This window comes from Mandrillus leucophaeus, unplaced genomic scaffold, assembly GCF_000951045.1.
Source record: "Mandrillus leucophaeus isolate KB7577 unplaced genomic scaffold, Mleu.le_1.0 Scaffold307, whole genome shotgun sequence".
Classification (NCBI taxonomy): domain Eukaryota; kingdom Metazoa; phylum Chordata; class Mammalia; order Primates; family Cercopithecidae; genus Mandrillus; species Mandrillus leucophaeus.
Genome location: NW_012103221.1, coordinates 122103 through 143302, shown reverse-complemented (window position 1 = coordinate 143302; position 21200 = coordinate 122103). Strand labels below are relative to the sequence as shown.

Sequence of the window (21200 nt, the reverse complement as noted above, 5' to 3'; positions counted from 1 at the left end):
GTGAATTGTTTGATTGTGAGATTCTTGAAATTGGGCACAACAAAATGGAAGGAAGATAAAGAGTACAGCCCAAAGATATAAATGTAAGACAAAAGAGTACAAGGTGATTTACTTTCCTCCTCTGTTCCTATTATTACCACCTTCCAAACACCAACTGCCATCTAAAAGAGTACCCCACAGACATCTCAAATTACAATTCCAGTTTCATATATTCTAAGATCTGAGAGAAACAGAATGACCTCCTTAGCCCCCAACATCATCACACATCATTTATCTGACTAAATAGATGATTATACCTTCCATTTATTGACCTCCTCCTATGGATTAGGCACAGGTATTTTATACACATCTAATTTTTCTAATTTTAACAATCTTGAAATATAGATATTATTATTATCATTTTACAGATGAGGAAACACAGAGTCATGTAGTTACTAAGTAGCAAAATTAAAATGTTGGTATATCTCTGACTGAAAAACTGAAGCTGTTTCTATTATACCATTCTGCCTCAAAGTGCTGAATAATCCAAGATAGGCTGATGGTTCAGTCACAAATTATAGATAAGGTACTATAATTCATTTGGACTTTTTCAGGTTGCTTATTTTACATTTAAAAAGTGATTCTTTTATCAATTTGTAAAACTCAGTTTATTTCCAATGTATTTTCCTCTTAAAAGTTCGACAAACGCCTTAAACAATTAGCTCATATATATTTTATTAGTAGTACTACCAAGATTAATTCTTATATATTTAAAATGCTTTCTAAATTTCAAATATAGACTTCTAAAACTTGTTTTGCTTTTTCTTCCTTTCTAACTGCATATGCCTTTTTTGGCTATACTATCTTTCCATTTTTCACCCATTTTTTTACTTTGAGATTTTTTTAACCCACAGTTCAGACTTCAGGCATTATCTCTGAATGTCTCGGGATAATTCATAGTTTCAAAGGGTTAATGAACTTTCAACATTTAAGTCTCATAAGATTAGAAGAGACTATTTGGTCATCAAATCTGTTCCCTTAAGGAAACACAGAGTATCATTCATATTTTCAATAATGCTCCTTCAATAATCTTACAATATCTAAATAGGTTACAAACAAATTTTTCCATAGTTTAAATCTTGAGTTTATGCCCTTTTGCTCTTTCATCTTCAATATGGTTGTTCATTATTCACTAAAAAAGCAAAATCGGCACAAATGTACTAGGGTAAATTACAAGGTAACATGGACGCAATTTCCAGAATAGTAAATGGAGAATAGATAACTTTAGGACAGTGCTACCCAGAATGTGATTTATATGCTGCTGCCAATCTGTGGACTGTTTAACATGGCCATAATAAAATAAAGAATTTTGCTAGAAAGTAAATCAACCACATCATTAAGCACACTTTTTTAATGAGGTAAGCAGTGCAGTGATTTGCATTCCAGTGCAAACTCCTTATTTTACTGTAGACCAGTACTTTGCAGAGCACAATAGAATACAAATTTCGTTAATTCTAGTTATAGCATCCTTGCTCTTTAAAGCGAACACGATAAACCAGCTGTTGTCCTCATAAAAGGAGTTTAAAAGTGCTCTCTTGGAATCCTGTCTTCTATTCCTATTCTAAGAACAGAGCAGGATGAAAAGGAGTCAGAATGTAAATATAGCAAATCTGATTCTGCAATTTACAAATAAAAAAATTTCCATTACTTTAGTCACTTTAAACATTCAGCATAAGAAAAACATTTGAGTCTCAAAGATTTTTTGAATTTTCAATAATCCATTGATTTACTCTTTTCAAGGCATAACATTTTTATAGTTTATTTCCTATTAAAATGCTATAAAGGAAATAATTTTTAAATTATCTGTATTAAAAGTATCTGTATAGATTGATAAGACTACTGGCTTTTGCTGTTTTTCTCTTTTTAAGGTATTATTCTATCAGGGCATATACTTAGAATATGAAAGCCTGTGTCTTGAGTAAGCGTGTGTCTCTAAACCCATGGTTTTTGTCAGATTTATGAATTTGTTCTTAGCATGGAAAAACCTTTTTATAGGTGAAAATGTTGCCAAAGGAAAAAGCTCATTTTCATTTTCAATTGTGAGAAAAGGAATACTCATGATTCCTTCCCCACATTTCTTCTTCTCTCCTCCCCAAGCTAGTCTTTTCTCCAGTTTCTGACGAGGACTGAACCAAATTTATTGATGTCTTCCTGAGACAAGCTTTCAGATTGCCAAGGGATACCACTAAAGTAAAACAAAATCACTACTTCTCATTTTAAGAACTACCATCAGTTTTAGAAGAACTCTAAACTGAATGCTAAGAAAGAACAGAGATGAAATGTCTTTAGAAGATTCTTGATAAGTAAATTATATTTAAAGGTCTAAATATTAAATGACTTTCAAGGTGTTGACTTCTGGACTATATAGAACATTGTAAAATGTAAAGAACTGCTGACTAGTAACATGTAAAAGACTAGGCTTTGCAAAGCTACAAAAACAAGAAGAATATTGTATTTCTTTAACTCAGATATTTTTGTTTCAAAATAATCATCCCTACGTGAAAATGAAGAAAAACAGTACCTCGGAAAACATTGGTTTTCTGTGCTTTAAATCATTCTTATAAAATTAAACCATATGGGGCTGGGCACGGTGGCTCACACCTGCAATCTCAGCACTTTGGGAGGCCAAGGTGGGCAGATCATGAGGTCAGGAGTTCAAGACCAGCCTGGCCAACATGGTGAAGCCCCATCTCTACTAAAATACAAAAAATCAGCCAAGCATGGTGGTGCACACCTGTAGTCCCAGCTACTAGGGAGGCCGAGGAAGGAAAATCGCTTGAACCCAAGAGGTGGAGGTTGCGGTGAGTGGAGATTGCGCCACTGCACTCCAGCCTGGGCAATAGAGAGAGACTCCGTCTCAAAAAATAAATAAATAAAAATAAATAAAATTAGCCAATATGTAAATAAAATATCTGGGATAAATGCAAAGCAATTTATTGTGTTAGCTAATACATCCTTTCAATTAAAATTCCATCAACTGCTCTTTCAGGTAAGAAGTACTCAAATAGTAAGTTTTGCCTTATTCATCTGCACAACTTGTGTTCCACTGAGCCGAAATGCTGTTAGTTTATTAGTTAAGATTGGAAGGCTTATAGTTGTCAGTAACAACAAAAATGAATTTAAAAGTACAGCTTACTAAATAACTAAATCTGAACCCATGCAAACAGTACCGCTTAACTAGAATAGTTTCCTACATAGATAAAGTCAAAAAGAAATTACCTTTTCTTGAAGCAACTTTGAGGAAGCTGCATCACGATTTCCTTTTCCACCAGCAGTATTAAAATGAGACCATGGTAAAACTGAATTAAAAGTTAAGGAATCATCCAAGGCAAAATCTGGTTTCATAAAAATCTATTAAAAAAATGCATTTCCCTCAATTAGATAAGTATTTTCCTTATACCCATTATCTCTTCTAACATCATGATCATTAAACAAAGTTAATGTGGATCTTGAGTATGAACAGCAAAAGCAAGTAATAACGGTTATTTACACAAATATCCATTAAGAAAAATGTGTAAATTTCTCACCAAGCTTAAAATACTCATAAAAGATAGAAAATGCTTTTTGCCTTTACCAATGGAGATGGTCATTCTATTACTACATGATCATACTCACTAATGCAGTCCTACAGGTACATACCAGGGCAGATATAATACTTATCCTAAAATTTCCACATTATTTCCCACTGATAGTTTTTTAAAATGCCAAATATCAATTTCTCTAACCTATATTTCTATTTTCTCCTGCTCAAAATTGTTTTAAAATTAGTTTAGATTAAGCATACAATAAATATTAAAACCAAAACAAATTCAATTTTATGAATAGACTACTTTTCCCTTACATATCACGACCAGCTAGGCAACAAGACCTATCCGTTATATTTTGTAAATATCCCTTGAATCTCTGCTTTCCTGCATCTCCACAGCATTCAGCAGTTCAGCTCTTCAATATCTCTGGATTACAGTAAATACCTATTTACTGATATCCTTCCCTAATCCATCCCCTATACTACTGTTAGAGATACTCCTCTAAAATGTTGAGTATAACTGTATTAATTTCCTGTTTAAAACTCTCAGTAGATTCCCATGACCCACAGACCAAACTATTTAGAATGGCATCCAAAACCCTTCATTGCTTTTCTGGACCCACTTACCTCTTTGTATCTTGTCACTCCCACTATTTACCCACTACACTCTAGCAATATTCAATTCTCTTCCATACTCTTATTCTTTTTATAATGCATGTATTAATATATAAAGTATGGGCTGGGCATGGTGGCTAACGCCTGTAATCCCAGCACTTTGGGAGGCCAAGGTGGGCGGATCATGAGGTCAGGAGATCGAGACCACGGTGAAACTCTGTCTCTACTAAAAATACAAAAAATTAGCCAGGCATGGTGGCAGGCGCCTGTAGTCCCAGCTACTCAGGAGGCTGAGGCAGGAGAATGGCGTGAACCCGGGAGGCAGAGCTTGCAGTAAGCTGAAATCACGCCACTGCACTCCAGCCTGGGCAACAGAGCAAGACTCCATCTCAAAAAAAATATATATATATATATAATATATATATATATAAAGTATGTATATCTTTATATACATACATCTGGCCTAGAATGCCTTTTCTTATACATCTTCCTGAAAAACATGATGCAATCAAAAGGGCAAATGTGTCCTTCCTTATGCATGACATAATGACTCCCATCTCTGAACACAAATATATCATGCATAGTTAATTATTTACCTCATACTTTATAGAAATTATTTATTTAGTATGCATATCTCCCCCTGGAGACCATATGTTTTGCAGGGTTAGATTTATAGCTTATTTTTGTGTCTCTAGTACGAAGCATAGGGCCTAAAACGTGGTTTAATCAATTTATGTATTTATTTATATACTGTATTTTATTTGCTGATTTATTTTAACTATATACAAAAATTAGAATGAATATGGTAGAAAAAAATCTAACTAGAGACATGAGTAAATTTTCTAATCCCCGCTTTGGTATTGTAACTAAAAGTATTGATTAATTCAATAAATATTTACTGACTATTTCCGATGCTAGGCACTGAGGGAGAAACAAAGATAATTTAATAAAGAGACCCTCATCTCATGGAGCTTCAATTCAAGGGATGTGATATAATATGTATATAAAATCTTACAAGGAGACTGGGCCCGGTGGTTCACGCCTGTAATCCCAGCACTTTCGGAGGCCAGGTGGGCAGATCACTTGAAGTCAGAAGTTTGAGACCAGCCTAGCCTGGCCAACGTAGCAAAACTCCGTCTCTTCTAAAAATACAAAAATTACCCAAGCCGGGTAGCAGGCGCCTATAATCCCAGCTACTGGGGAGGCTGAAGTAAGAGAATTGCTTGAACCTGGGAGGTGGAGGTTGCAGTGAGCCAAGATTATGCCACTGCACTCCAACCTGGGCAACAGAGAGAGAGAGACTCTGCCTCAAAAAAAAAAAAAAAAAAAAAAAAATCTTTTAAGGAGAAGAGTGACAAATCCTTAAAGGGGTAGCAGAGGGATGAGGGAAGAATCCCAGATAAAATGTTATGGGAATTAGGCAAAGGGGCCAATTATCTTCTGTTGGAAAGAACAAGAAAGCACCCATGTAAAGGTGCCATTTTAAGCAAAAGATTATAGAGAATTAGATATGGGAAGATGACGGAAAAGTCTTCCAGGATCAAGAAACAGTGCAAATAAAGTACAGAGCCATCAAAAAAAAGTTTGGCTGAAGTAAAGAATGTGTAAAGATTACATGAAAGTGAACAATGAGCCTTAAATGACAAACTTTGAATATTATTTTGTAGGATCAAATAAATGATAAAAACGATATCCTTCTCCCATTTTTGTGTCTTTCATCTTCTCTTTCTTACTCTAAAGAACAACTGTCAGGAGGCCGAGACGGGCGATCACGAGGTCAGGAGATCGAGACCATCCTGGCTAACACGGTGAAACCCCGTGTCTACTAAAAAATACAAAAAACTAGCTGGGCGAGGTGGCGGGCGCCTGTAGTCCCAGCTACTCGGGAGGCTGAGGTGGGAGAATGGCATGAACCTGGGAGGCGGAGCTTGCAGTGAGCTGAGATCCGGCCACTGCACTCCAGCCTGGCGACAGAGCGAGACTCCATCTCAAAAAAAAAAAAAAAAAAAAAGGAACAACTGTCACAGACCTATCTGAGAATCTGATGAAGGTAATCAACTCTTCCCAGAAAAAAAAATGGATCTATTATACATCTCGACAAAATTTGTTATACAGAGTATCTCTTAATAATTTGAAGAGGTTGAATGATCAGCAAAATTTTTTTAAGGGAAAGACTTAAAAATATTTGTAAATTTCAGTGATGAGAAAGAGACTGATGATGCAAAAGAGAAAAAACACCACAAATATACATCATTTTAACTTGTCAATTAAAAACATTTTTTCATTTAAAAAAAGGCCAGGCACGGTGGCTCACACCTGTAATCCCAGGCCAAGGTGGACGGATCACTTGAGGTCAGGAGTTGGGGACCAGCCTGGCCAACACAGTGAAACCCTGTCTCTACTAAAAATACAAAAAAAAAAAAGTAACTGTGCATGTTGGCATGCACCTGTAATCCCATCTACTCAGGATGCTGAGGCAGGAGAATCACCGGAACTCAGGAGACAGAGGTTACAGTGAGCCGAGATCACAGAACTGCACTCCAGCCTGCCAGACTAAGCAAGACTCTGTCTCAAAATAAGTAAGAGAAAGAAAAGCAAAAAGAAAGACAAAGAAAGACAAAGAAAGAAGGAAAGAAAAAAAGTAAAGAACGAGAAATAACAAAAGTGATGCAACACAGCCCAGAAGAGACAAAGTAGCCAAAGTGTCAAAAAAAAAAAAAAAAAAAAAGCCAAATGAAATCTCCTTGTAAGGCAAAATTAAAGATCAAATATTAAAAGGCAATTTTCTCATGTTTAAGCTTTGTTACCTTAGGTACTTGCTCCAGATCTGTCCTGGATTTATCTATTTAAAAAAGAAGGGAAAATATTATTTTTAAAACTTGTTTTCATTTTAACTCCATAAAGTACATTTTGACAGATTCAATATTGTACTGGGTCACATCCAAATAGCTACTTAAGTTTATTCCTTCAACAAATATCTATCAAGCACCTATTATATGCCTAGTAGTAGGCAAAGCACTGAACAAAACAATGTTTCAAGTAATTGTAATCTATTACATAGCAGCAATAAAACAGCTAAATACATCTCAAATCTTTTTAATCAGACATAACAAGGCTTTATGCTATTCAGTTGTCCTCAACCCCCAGGCCATGAACGGGTAGTGATCCATGGCCTGTTAGGAACCAGATCACACAGCAGGAGGTGAGCAGTGGCCACAAGCAAAGCTTCATCTGTATTTACAGCTACTCCCCATAGCTCACATTACCATCTGAGCTCCACCTTCTGTCAGATCAGTGGTGGCACTAGGTTCTCATAGGAGCACAAACCCTAATGTGAACTGCACATGTCAGAGATCTAGGTTGTGCCCTCCTTATAAGAATCTAATGCCTGACTATCTATCACTGTCTCCCATCTCCCCCAGATGGGACCATTTAGTTCCAGGAAAATAAGCTCAGGGCTCCCACTGACTCTACATTATGATGAGTTGTATAATTATTTCATTATATTTTATACAATGTAATGGTAGAAATAAAGTGCACAATAAAGGTAATGTACTTGAATCATCCCAAAACTATCTCCCCACAAACCGCTTGGTCTGTGGAAAAATTGTTTACCACGAAACCAGTCCCTGGTGCCAAAAAGATTGAGGACTGCTGTGCTATCTTTTTAAATTTTGGTAAGATTGAATATGGCATGCTACGTAGATTTTTTTTAATGAATTAAATTCTAAAGTAGGAATACTGTTTTTATTGTTTAAAAGATCTATCATCCCTTCCAGAATTTCTTATGATCAAAGGTTGCTTTTTTATACTATATTAATTTTCTTCTCAGTCATCTTAAGGCTGAGATACACACTTATCTTCAAATGAACCTACTTTACTTTCATCCTGCCAATCCAAACTTAGATAAGGTACTACTCTCCTCTTCAAAACCAACCTTTCTGCACTTAGACTCCATTCCCTCCTGCCTCTGCCGTCAGGTTAATCAGTTTATTCTGTCTGTCTCGGTACCTTCAGCCTCTTCCCTTGTACTAGCTCTCTTATCTCTGTATATAAACATGCTCAGTTCTTTCCCATTAAAATGTGTATATATATACACACATACACACATATATATTATATATATATAAAGAAAAAGATAAAACTCGGGGCCAGGACCAGGTTGAGGCAAGGGTGGGACCTCAGATGCAAAAGTACTCACTCTCAGGAATAGTCAAATGCCTCTCTTACCTGATCTAGTCCTGGCCATGAAAAAATATTCTTCCACTCTGTTCCCTGTAGTCAATAATCTATCTCAAATCTTCTAGTGACATAATACTAGTAGTCTACATTTCTTTCTCTTATACTCACTCCTTAATACATAGTATTGAGGTTTCTGGACCTGCCATAAATGCTCTCCCTGAGATGTCCTAATTGCCAAAACAAAGGAGACTTCTCAGTGTACAAATCAATCTATCCCTGAAGTATTCTGACATTATAGACCAACTAATTGTTCTTACTTTCTGAAATCCTTGCTAGCTTTAACTTTTAAGGTGCAATTCTCTCTTGGTTGACTTTCCTATCTCTCTGACCACTTTCTGTCTCCTTCACAGGTATCTCACCTTCTGTCGGCCCATTAAATGCGACAGCTTAATTAGTGCTCCATCACCAGTCGTTTTCTTCTCACTACTCACATCTTCCCTGGGCAATCTCACCCAATGTCCTTGGATTCAACCACCATGCTATTGTCCAGCATACCTGTCTATGATGATATCTACGATACCTACATCTTCAGCCTAAATCTTCAACCTGAGCTCCGCATTGCCAAAAAGGCATGTCCTTCACTGCAAATCTGCAACTAAACTTGCCTCCATCTCCCTCAAAATTCCTCCTCCTATATTGCCTCTCTCACTGAATTGCACTGTCACCCACCTAGTTGTCCAAGCAAGAAACCTGGGAATTGTCCTTGAATCATCTTGCTCCATTACCAATAACTGGCCACCAAAACCTGTGTCTCAATCTCTGAGTTACTTCCCAAAGGCCTAATTTCTTCTCCATCTCCATTGTAACTGTTACTGGAATATCATTTCTCATTTGTATTACTGCAGTAGCCTCCACTGTCTCCTTGCCTCTAGTCTAATCATCATCCCATAATTCACCATCCACAACTATTTTCACATAAAAGTATAATCATAAATCCGATCATGCCTAGTTAAAAATACTATGTAGCTTTATAGTGTCTTCAGAAAAAGTAAAATCCCTTATCACAGCATGTAAGTTTCTTCATGATCTGACCCCTGTCTATGCTTCAGTCTCATTTCTTGCTCCCAGTAGAACCAACATATAAACTCTTACAGTTCCTTGAACATTCTGTTCTCTCTTTATTCTATGGCTTTGTATAAACTATTCCCTTTTCTTGGAATGTCTTCTCCCATGTAAATGTTTCAAACTAACGACTTTAAAACACACGGAATCACTGTCAACTCTAGGAATGCTTCTAAAGCTAAGTTAGGCATGTTATACAACTTTACCACACTGAACTTACTCTTTAATATACAACGATACAATTATTGGTTTATTTCTTTAAACTTATTCAGGAGAACATCAGTTCTTTGAGGACCACAGCTACTTTTTACTCATCTATAGGTTTACTTTAGGGTCTCACTACATTACTGTTCTCAAACTCACAGGATCAAGCAATCCTCCCACCTCAGCCTCCCAAGTAGTTGGGAATATACACATGTGCCATCATGTCTAGCTTACTCATCTATTTTTAAGCAACAAGGAACATACCAAGCACGAAGATATTCAATCAATATTTGTTGAACTGAAGGATTATACTACTGTCAGATCTATTTTTCTCTTAGAAGTTCTCAGAAAATATTATAATCATAAGTTATAAAAATTTTACTAGAAATAAAAATTATAGATATAATAGGCAATAAGGTCTCAAAGATCTTGTTCACTAATATTTATGCTATGCTTTATTATCTATAAATAACACATATTCATACCATGAGTATGTAAAAGAGTCCTTTCAAAGGTATCTTTAGGAGGACAAATATTCTTGCATCTCTCATGAATCTTCTCTCTCTAATAAAAAGACAAATAACATGATCAAGGTATGTGTAAACATGAGTATTCAAAGCAAGAAAATGTTTTGCAACAGAATATCAGAATATGCCACATTAGTCCTACGACTTTGAATATGAATCAGTAGCCCCCTAAACTTAAATACAAGTAACGAGTGTGCTTAATAAACCAAATACCTCTATGAGATCTACACACATCCATATACCTATAACCATTCCATCTTATATAATTATAGTAAATTCTCCATATTTAGAATAAAGTGGGAAAGCAAATGGAAAATATTTATATAACAAATCAATTAGAAGAATAATTTGAATCAAGAAAGAAAATTCAAAAACCTACATATTTAAGATAGAAAGATAGAAATTAGGCCAGGTGCTGTGGCTCACACCTGTAATCTCAGCACTTTCAGAGGCCAAGGTGGGCAGATCACCTGAGGTCAAGAGTTCAAGACTAGCCTGGCCAACATGGTGAAACCCTATCTCTACTAAAAATACAAAAATTAGCCAGGAGTAGTGGCGTACACCTGTAATCCCAGCTACTGCAGAGGGTGAGGCACAAGAATCGCTTAAACCCAGGAGGCGGAGGCTGCAGGGAGCCGAGATCGTGTCAACCAATGCACTCCAGCCCGGGTGGCAAAGTGAGACTCCAAGGAGGGAGGGAGGGAGGGAAGGAGGGAAGGAGGGGAGGAAGGAAGGAAGGAAGGAGGGGAAGGAGGAAGGAAGGAAGGGAGGGAGGGAGGGAGGGAGGGAGGCAGGGAGGGAAGAATTATTGACACGTTCTGAGTCAAAAAACAAAAAAAATCTCACTCTGATTTAGAATCAGATGAACACTAACAACATTATTATATTTTCAGAGATATCACCGAAAGGATACCTGAGAAAGTGAAGTGTGGTAACAAGAAAAGCAGCAGGCCAGCAGTGTTCAGAGTTCTGGTAGCAATTCTATCAGTTACTACAGGACTGTTTTCCAAAATGGCCATACCACTTTGCATGCCCACCAGCAATAAATAAGAGTTCCTGTTGTTCTATATCCTTGTCAACATTTGGTATTGTCAGTGTTTTAGATTTTTGCTATTCTAATAGATATGTAATGGCATCTCATTTTAATTAGGAATTCCTTAATGACATTTGATATTGAGCATCTTTTTATATGCTTATTTGCCATCTGCATTATCTTCTTTGGTGAGGTATTCAGATCTTTTGCTCTTATTTTTGAAGGTAAAATATATATAACATAAAATTTATCATGTAAAATTATTTGCTATGTTGACCATCTTTTCATGTGTTAATTGCACACTTCTATATCTTTTTTGGGAAAAGGTCTATTAAGTCCTTTACTCATTTTTTAATTTGGCTGTTTTGTTGTTGTTGAGTTTTAACTCCTTCGTTTATTTTTGCTACCAGTCCCTTTTTATTTTTTGAGACAGGGTCTAGTTCTGTTGCCCAGGCTGAAGTTCCTCACTGTAACTTCAAATTTCAGGGCTCAAGCGATCCTCCTGCCTCAGCCTCCAAAGCAGCTAGGACTACAGATGCACACCACCATGCCTAATTTTTCTAATTTTTTCTTGTAGAGATGGGTTCTTACTATGTTGCCCAGACTGGTCCTGAACTCCCAGTCTCAAGTGATTCTCCCACCTCCACTTCCTAAAGTGCTAGGATTACAAGGAATAAGCCACCACACCCGACCGTCAATCCTGTAACAGATACATGTTTTGTGAATATTTTCTCCCAGTCTTTGGCTTGTCTTTTCATTCTGTTAACAGTGTCTTTCACAGAGTAGAACTTTTTAATTTTAATGAAGTTCGACTTTTCAATTTTTTCTTTCATGGATTGTGCTTTTCTCATATCTAAAACGTCATTACCAAACCCAAGGTTACCTAGATTTTCTCCTATGTTATCATCTAGAAGTTTTATAGTTTTGCATTTTACATTAAGGTCTATCATCAACTTTGAGCTAATTTCCATGAATAGTGCAAGGTGGTGTGTCTATATTCTTTCTCTTTGGTATGTGGATGTCTAGTTGTTTCGATACCATTTGTTCAAACAACTATCCTTTCTCTATTGAATTACCTTTGCCCCTTTGTTAAAAATCAGGTGATTGTATTTGTGTGGGTCTATTTATGGGTTCTCTGTTCCACTGATCCGTATGTCTATTCTTTCACCAATACGACATTGTCTTGATTACCGTAGCTTTATAGCAAAACTTCAAATTGGGAGGTATCAGTCCTTCAGTTTTGTTCCTCTTTTAATACTGTGTTAGCTATTCTGGGTCTTTTTCTATATAAGCTTTAGAGTCAGTTTTCAATATCCACGAAACCAACTGCTAGGATTTTAATCAGGATTATGTTGACTCTATTGATCAAGTTGGGAAAAAGAGACGCCTTGACAATATTGAGTCTTCCTATCCACATATATGAACTACCTCTCCATTTATTTATTTAATTTCTTTCATCAGAGTCTTGTAGTTTTCCTCAGATAGATCTTATATATATTTAGATTTATACATAAAGGCTTCATTTTCTTTGATGCTAATGTAAATTGCATTGGGTTTTTAATTTCAAATTCCAACTGTTCACTGCTGGTATATAAGAAAGTAATTAATTTTATATATTAACCTGGTATCTTGCAACCTTACTATAGTCACTTATTAGTTCCAGGAGTTTCTTTTTGGATTCTTTGGGATTTTCCACACAATCATTTCATCTGGAAACAGTTTTACTTCTTCCTAATTTTTATATATTTTATTTCCTTTTCTTGTCTTATTACATTAGTTAGGACTTCCAAGACAATGTTAAAAGAAATAGTGAGATGGGACATCCTTACCTTGATCCTGTTCGTAGTGGGAAGCATCTAGTTTCCCCCATTAGCTATAGAGTTTTTGTAGATTTTTCTCTCTCTTGAGACAAGAGTCTCACTCTGTTGCCCAGTCTGGAGTGCAGTGGTGTAATCTTGGTTCACTGCAACCTCCACCTCCTGGGTCCAAGTGATTCTCATGTCTCAGCCTCCCAAGTAGCTGAAATCGCCATTGCAAAATTATAACTGAGACAGTGAAAGAGATCTGACCTAACCAACTCCATCTTGCTTCTAACCTCCAACGTGTTCTTGTCCATTCTTGGGCACAGGGTGAACTAACTTTGGGAGGAATTTAGTTTATAGTTTAAAACAAAGACGATAACAGTCCTTTTCCAAAACAAAACCACCTTCTTGCCTGGGGGCTAGACTGCCTTTGTTGGACTAACAAATTAGCCACAAGATTAGAAATTACGGTTTAGGGGTCAAGTCATGCAGCTGGAGACTACAAGATTCTGACCCTCCCCCTAAACTGCTCCTAAGATCCACGCTTGAGATATTTTGCAGACGCTGTACTTGATAGATTAGCTGGTACCACCCAGATCAATAAACTGGCTCATCTGACCTTGTGGGCCCCACCCAGGAACTGACTCAGCACATGGAGATGGCTTCTCCCTATGATATCATCACTGACCTGACCAATCAGCACAGCCAGCTCACTGGATTCCCCTCACCCACCAAGATGTCCTTAAAAACTCTGATCCTCGAATGCTCGGGGAGACTGATTTGAGTAATAATAAAACTCTAGTCTTCCACACAGCCAGCTCTGCATGGATTCCTCATTCTCTATTGCAATTCCCCTGTCTCAATGAATCAGCTGTCTAGGCAGCAGGCAAGGTGAACCCATCGGTGGTTACATAGCTGGGATTACAGGCGTGTGCCACCATGCCCAGCTAATTTTGTGTTTTCAGTAGAGATGAGTTTCGCCATGTTGGCCAGGCTGGTCTCAAGTCCCGGCCTCAAGCATCCTGCCAAAGTGCTGGGATTACAGGCGTGAGGCGGCACGCCCAGTACATTCTTTATCAAGTTAAAGAAATTCCTTCCTGTTCCTAGTTTGCTGAGAGTTCTTTTTTTAAAAAAATAATGAATGGCCAACACAGGCAGACTGTTTGAGCTCAGGAGTTTGAGACCAGCCTGGACAACATGGCAAAACCCTGTCACTACAAAATATACAAAAATTAGCCAGGTGTGGTGTTGTGGTGGTGCTCACCTGTAGTCCCAGCTACTTGGGGGGTGCTGAGATGGGAGGATTGCTTGAGCGGGGAGGTTGAGGCTGCAGTGAGCTGTGATTGTGCCACTGCACTCCAGCCTGGGCAACACAGCGTGACCTTGTCTCAAAAAAAAAAAAAAAGGTCTAAAGTTTTCTTTACTTATTATGTCTTTGTCTGATTTTAGTATTAGCTTCATGATGGCCTCACCAAATGCATTACAAAGTATGTCCTTAGCTTCTATTTCCTGAAATAGATTATAAATAATTGGTGTAATTTCTTACCGAAATGTTTGGTAGAATTCACCAGGGAACCCATCTGGGCCTGGTGATTTCTGTTTTGAGCAGTATGATTGGTTCAATTTCTTTAATAAATATAGGCCTATTCAAAATATTTATTTCTTGTTGTGTAAGCTTTGGTAAATTGTGTCTTTCAAAATAAATCGGTCCATTTCACCTAGGATATCAAATTTCTGGGCATAGAATTGTTCACAATATTCTCTTATTATCCTTTTAATGTCTGCGGGATCAGTAGAAACAGCCCCTCTTTCATTTTTGATACTAATAGCTTATATCTTCTTTTTTTTTTTTTTTTTTTTTTGAGACAGTCTTGCCCTGTCACCCAGGCTGGAGTGCAATGGCGCAATCTCAGCTCACTGCAACTTCCGCCTCCCAGGTTCAAGTGATTCTCCTGCCTCAGCCCCCAAGTAGCTGGGATTACAGGCGCCCACCACCATACCCAGCTAATTTTTGTATTTTTAATAGAGATGGGGTTTCACCATGTTAGCCAGGCTGGTCTTGAACTCCTGGCCTCAGGTGACCCATCCACCTCAGCCTCCCAAAGTGCTGGGATTACAGGCGTGAGCTACTGCACCCAGCCTTCTCTTTTTTCTTAATGTAGCTAAATGTTTATCAGTTTTATTGATCTCACAAAGAACCAGCTTTTGCTTTTGCTGATTTTCTCTATCGATTTGCTATTGTCAATTTCCCTGATTTCTGCTCTAATTTTTATTACTGCTTTTCTTCTGCTTACTTTGGATTAAATTTGCTCTTCTTTCGATAATTTCCTAAAGTAGAGCTTAGATTAATTTTAAATTTTCTTCTTAAGCATTCAATGAAGCCTTGAGTGCTTATTTAAGCAAGACTTCCCTGAAGCCTTACTTCCCTTGCATCCCACACATTTTTATAAGTTTGTATCAGCATTTCTTTAAGCTCACTGATTTCTTCCCCTGCCACTTCAAGCCTATTGATGAACTCATCAAAAGCATTCTTCATTTCTGTTATACTATCTTTGATTTGTAGCATTTCCTTTTGATTCTTAGTTTCCATCTCTCTGCTTACATCTGTTCTTGCATGTTGTCCATGTTTTCCACTACAGCCCTTAGTATATTAAACATAGTTACTCTGAGTCCCCAGTTTGATCATTCCAACATCACAACCGCATCTCAGTCTGATTCTGATACTTGATCTTTTAAACAGTGTTTTCTGTCTGGTATGCATTGTAATGTTTTGCTGAAAGCCACATATGATATACCAAAGTTAAAAAGAACTGAGGTAAATAGGACTTTAGTATGAAGTTTTGTTTATCTGGCTAAGAATTAGGCTTTATTTACTCACTGTTATAGCTGCAGGTGTCAGAGGCTAAAATTTCCACTGGTGTCCTTGTTTTTCATCTCTCCTGCTATATTCAGGTTTCCCTGCAGACCTCTTAAATAAGGTCTGAGACATGTAGTCCTTTCAGTTGTATTCTCATTATTCAAGCACCCCACTGATGTGGTGGTAATGTGTGAAGGGAGGGGAAGCATTCTATGATCTTATGATTAGGTTTCAGTCTTAGTGAGCCTGTGTCCCTGGGCTGTGACCTTCACAGGTACTTCTCAGTTGTTGATTTTCAGTTTGCTCAGATTTTTTGTTGTGAGAACAGGAGTGACAACTTCCAAGCTCCTTACATGACAGATCAGAAGTCTGTTTAACTTTTTAAGAAACTGCCAAACTTTTTTCCAAAGGGGTTGCAGCACTTTAAATTCCCACCAACAGTATATGAGAGTTCCAGTTACTCCATGAAGGCTGGCAGTAGGATGAAGCAAGCAAGCATACGGTACAATATTTAAGGAGGTACCCACTCTCAGATTCCAGTGCCTCTCACATTTTGCTCACCTGCCTCACCTTATCCTAGAACTAGCTCCGTCTTCCACATCCTTACCAAAATTTGAAATAATGTCTGTAGATTTGGAATTACTGTTTCTGTAAATGTTTGGTAGAATTCTCCAGTGAAGCCATGTGGACCTGAGCTTTCTTTGTGGAAAGGTATTTAACTATACATCAATGTAACAAATATAAAGTTACTTCAGATTTTCTATTTCTTTTGTTTTGTTTTTTGAGATGGAGTCTTGCTATCGCCCAGGCTGGAGTGCAATGCCTCGATCTCAGCTCACTGCAACCTCCACCTCCCAGGTTCATGCGATTCTTTTGCCTCAGCCTCCCGAGTAGCTGGGCCTACAGGTGCACACCACCATGCCCGGCTAATTTTTGTACTTTTAGTAGAGGCGGAGTTTCACAATGTTGGCCAGGCTGGTCTTGAACTCCTGACCTCAGGTGATGTGCCCACCATGGCCTCCCAAAGTGTGGGGATTATAGGCATGAGCCACCATGCCCAGCCAGATTATCTATTTTTTCTCAAAAGATATTTGGTATTTTGTGTCATTCAAGAAATCTGTAAATTCATTTAAGCTGTTGAATTTATTGGCACAAAGTTATTCATAATATTTCATTATTAGGCTTTTAATCTCTGTAGAATCTGTAGTGATATCACCTTTCTTATTCTTGTTATTGGTGACTTGTATCTTCTCTTTTTTTCCTAATCAGTATTGCCAAAGGCTTATCAAGTTTATCTTCTCAAAGAATCAGCTTTTGGTTTCACTAATTTTCTCTATTGTTCTCTGATTTTGACTTTGATGTTTATTCTTTCTTTTATCTGTTTAATTTTTTTTTTTTTTTTTTTGGAGACAGTGTCTTGCTCTGTCACCCAGGCTGGAATGCAATGGTACAATCTCGGCTCACTGCAACCTCCACCACCCAGTTTCAAGTGATTCTCCCACTTCAGCCTCCCGAGTAGCTAGGATTACAGGCACTTGCCATCATGCCTGGCTAATTTTTTTGTATTTTTATAGAGATGGGGTTTTGCCATGTTGGCGAGGCTGGTCTTGAACTCCTGACCTCAGGTGATCCGCCCACCTTGTCCTCCCAAAGTGCTGGGATTACAGGCGTGAGCCACTGTGCCTGGCCATTTTTCCAGCTTCTTAAGGTGTAAGCTGAGGTCACTGATTTGAAATCATTATTCTTTCAATAATATATGCATTCAGTGCTACCAATTTCTCCCTAAGTGCTAACTGAGCATCACCCCACAAATCCTGATATGTTGTGTTTTCATTTCCATTCAGTTCAAACTACCTTCTGATTTTTCTTTCTTCTTTGACTCACATTTTATTTAGAAGTATAAAGTTCTGGTTTCCAAATATCTGTGGATTTTCTACCAACCTTTCCATTATTAATTTCTATTTTAATTATACTGTGTTCAGAGAGCATACCGTGTATGAGGTGAAGTCTTCCAAATGTATTATTAAAATTTGTTTTCAAACCTAGAATGTAGTCTATGTCCATAAATGTTTCATGAATACTTGGAAAAAAAAGTATATTCTTCTATGTTATATGGAGTGCTCTTTCAAGTCAGGCCAGGTTGGTTAATGGTTCAAGTCTATTAAAATCTCACTGATACTCTGCTTGTCCCATCATTTATTGAAAGAGTATTTGAAATCTCCACAATTATGAATAGCTACTTTGCCATAAAGTTCTCAGCTTCTGCCTCACATGTTTTGAAGCATATTAGGGGCAAAAATGTTTAAAACTATTATGTCTTCTTGATTAACTGACCCTTTTATCATTATAAAATAACATTCTTTATACATATTAATAGTTTTTGCTCTGAAATCTACTTTGTTATTAATATAGCCATTTCTGCTTTCTTTCGACTACTGTTAAGCATAGTATATATTTTTTCATCCTTTTAAATGTTTTTTTCTTTCTATTCAAAGTATGTTTCTTATATACAGCATATAATTGGGTCATCAAATCTCACAATCTCTACCTTTTAATTGGGATGCTTAAACTATTTAGATTTCATGTAATTAGTGATATAATTAGGCTTAAGATTATCATCTTGAAATTTATTTTATGTCCTATCCATTCTTTCTTTTTTTCTTTTTATGCCTTTGTTTGGATTGAGAATTTTTAAAATTCCATTTCTCTCTTCCATTATTAGCTGTAATTCTTTGTTTTGCTATTTTAGTGGTTGCTTTAGGGTTTATTGTTAAACCCCTTGCTAGAAACATAAGCTTTGTAAGGGAGGGAATTGATGTCAGTTTTGTTCTCTGCTGTATCCTCATGTTTAGAAGACTACCTGACACATGGAAGACATTCATTAAATATTTGATCAATACACAAATAGAAAAACCAAATTATAAGTTACAAAGGCATATTAATGTTCATCCACTTAACAATCACTAAGATCTAATCACTGAAAACAGTTTTTGTGTTCTGTTTTCAATGATCATATCTAAGTGATTGTTAATATGGCAATATATACATACAAAGGCAAACAAAATATACAGGTTCTGTATAAAAATATTTGATAGTAATAAAAATGAACCAGATGCTATATAGTTATACATTATTAATGTTAATACAGCCATATTCAAAAAAGTGCAAATTAAGTAAAATAAAACCAGCGAAATTCAAATTAGGCTTGCTAATGAAAAAAGTATAAAAAGGAATGGTTATAAAAATATAATATCCCTTGTACCACTTTAATGATTTTAATTATATTGATAACAGGCAATAACTAATAATCTAAAAATGAATTGATAGACCATCTAAAACTCTGTACTATACTCAGTCCTTGCTCTCAGACTGGGCTTAAAGTAATATATTAAGTTATAATTATGTCTGGAGATATTATAACTATCCGCTAGAGCTAGGGTGCTCTATAGAATTGTATGCAGTGAATCAGACAAAGAAACAGTAATATTCTGCCAATTTCTCAAACCTCACAAATCATCTGGACTTCATAGGTCTAATAGAATCATTTTCTCCTTGGTAAGTAGGGTAGGTTTCATGTTGAATCTTAGCATTATTTGGAATGTGTAATTCTGAAAAATCACTACTGTAAGAGAAATGTATTAAAATATATTTAAGCAAAGAATTAAATGCAACCCAGGACAGTATAATTTGTATGAACAAAAAGAATACTATAGGTTCATCAAACATTACTGGTCAAAAATCTATAATAAAGCATACTAAAAATATTTCTATTACTTTTGACCTGACGATAACTAGCCAAGATTAGATATTACCTGAGAAATTTCCTGTTGATATACTGTAAAATGTTCCTTGCTGATCTGTGGGAGGTAGAATGAAGGTATGACTTCAGTATCCACAAAGTTCAATCCCCATGTTTTTGTGAAGAAGTCAGATTCTCTTTTTGCTAATCTAGGATCATTTAATGCTGCTGGGAGATTTACTTTGGAATGATATACAGTCCATCTATGTTGATCTGTAACTAGAGATGGGGCAACATATAAACTATGTGAATCACCTGCAAAAAGTAAACAAGAGAACTCTGTAAATGCTGTAAAGTTGGTTCTATGTTTGAAAGTACACACTAGAAAACTAAAAATGCATAGATTTCATCTTACGCAAACCAACTAATCTTCCACAGTAAATGATTTAATAAACATCAATCTGATTGAATAATCTTCAGCTGCCAGCATCAATTACTAAGGCTTTGAAAAACATGCACAAGATAAAAGACATGCAAAATTTGAGAGTTATAGTTGCAGGGTGGAGTGAATAGTCAAAGTCTTTCATGAATTCCTTTCCTTAATGTACAATTACTCTATCTTTTTTTTTTTAACATCAGAACTATGCTACCTTCTATTATAAATTTTCTATCCTTTAATACCCCACTGTTTTTTAGAGGTAGGCCTCTTTTCTATTATATCATGGCAGGTCCTCCTGGATAAAATATCCTTCGGCTTATAATTAGGTGACATAAATGTTGCTGTGGCAGTAATCATACAAGAAGGAAAAATATATACTCTATTCTCATTATCAGTAGTATTTTTGTTCTATAAAGTTATTGTGAATATGGAATTAGCAAATATTGAACCATTGCTTGTAGGGAAACTGAAGAGTTAGGTTCCTGTGAGCCTTTGGTCACAATAATTTCATCAACCGATCAATACATAACCTTGTTTTGTATGTTTAAAGATGCCTTATTCAGTATACATTATTGATTCACTAACACTGAACTTGTGGCTAACAGCACTGTAATTTATGCCTGAATGAAGCTCACACAACACATGTATATTCTCCGTAAGGGACATCATAGCCTTCTTGCACTTAGGAACTCCAGATAGCATTTTAGCACTATGCTTAAGGGCAATTTAAACAGCAAAATCACCAAGCTCCAAACATGTGGCACCAAGTAAAAACAGACCACAAAAAGAACACTAGTTTATAGTATGAGAGCTGAAACAAGAAGGCATAGCTTTGCCTTGTTCAACTTCAGCTGGGAATGCGTGTGTCAGGTATTTCAAATCTTTCGCTTCTCCGCACATGACTGCAAATTACCACAAATGTGCCACAAGTAGTGATTTGGGGATTATGAATAAATTTTAAGGAGTCAGGAGAATTTGCAAATACATAATATGCAAATGATGAGGGCTGACTGTACCATGTTTTAAGTAGTTTTCAATCTGTACCTTCATTTTCAACACTTCTTCAGTTTATATAAGTAAAGCATGAAATACATGTAAAAAACTATATTCCAATT

General features: G+C 36.5%; 1 protein-coding gene across 3 annotated transcripts in view; it reads right to left on the bottom strand.

Moving 5' to 3' along the window:
* VPS54 (vacuolar protein sorting 54 homolog (S. cerevisiae)) overlaps positions 1-21200 on the bottom strand; it is a 120228-nt gene that overhangs the window by 98145 nt on the left and 883 nt on the right. The window contains exons 2-5 of one of the 3 annotated variants that reach the window (XM_011987290.1): positions 19720-19961; positions 10174-10252; positions 6988-7022; positions 3259-3390 (exon numbers count right to left, since the gene is read on the bottom strand). In XM_011987290.1, coding sequence (XP_011842680.1) covers positions 3259-3390; positions 6988-7022; positions 10174-10252; positions 19720-19961 — 488 coding nt within the window. Of the gene's footprint in view, positions 1-3258; positions 3391-6987; positions 7023-10173; positions 10253-13077; positions 13692-19719; positions 19962-21200 lie in introns of those variants that run through there. The other 2 variants (XM_011987291.1, XM_011987292.1) reach the window with 2 other exon arrangements.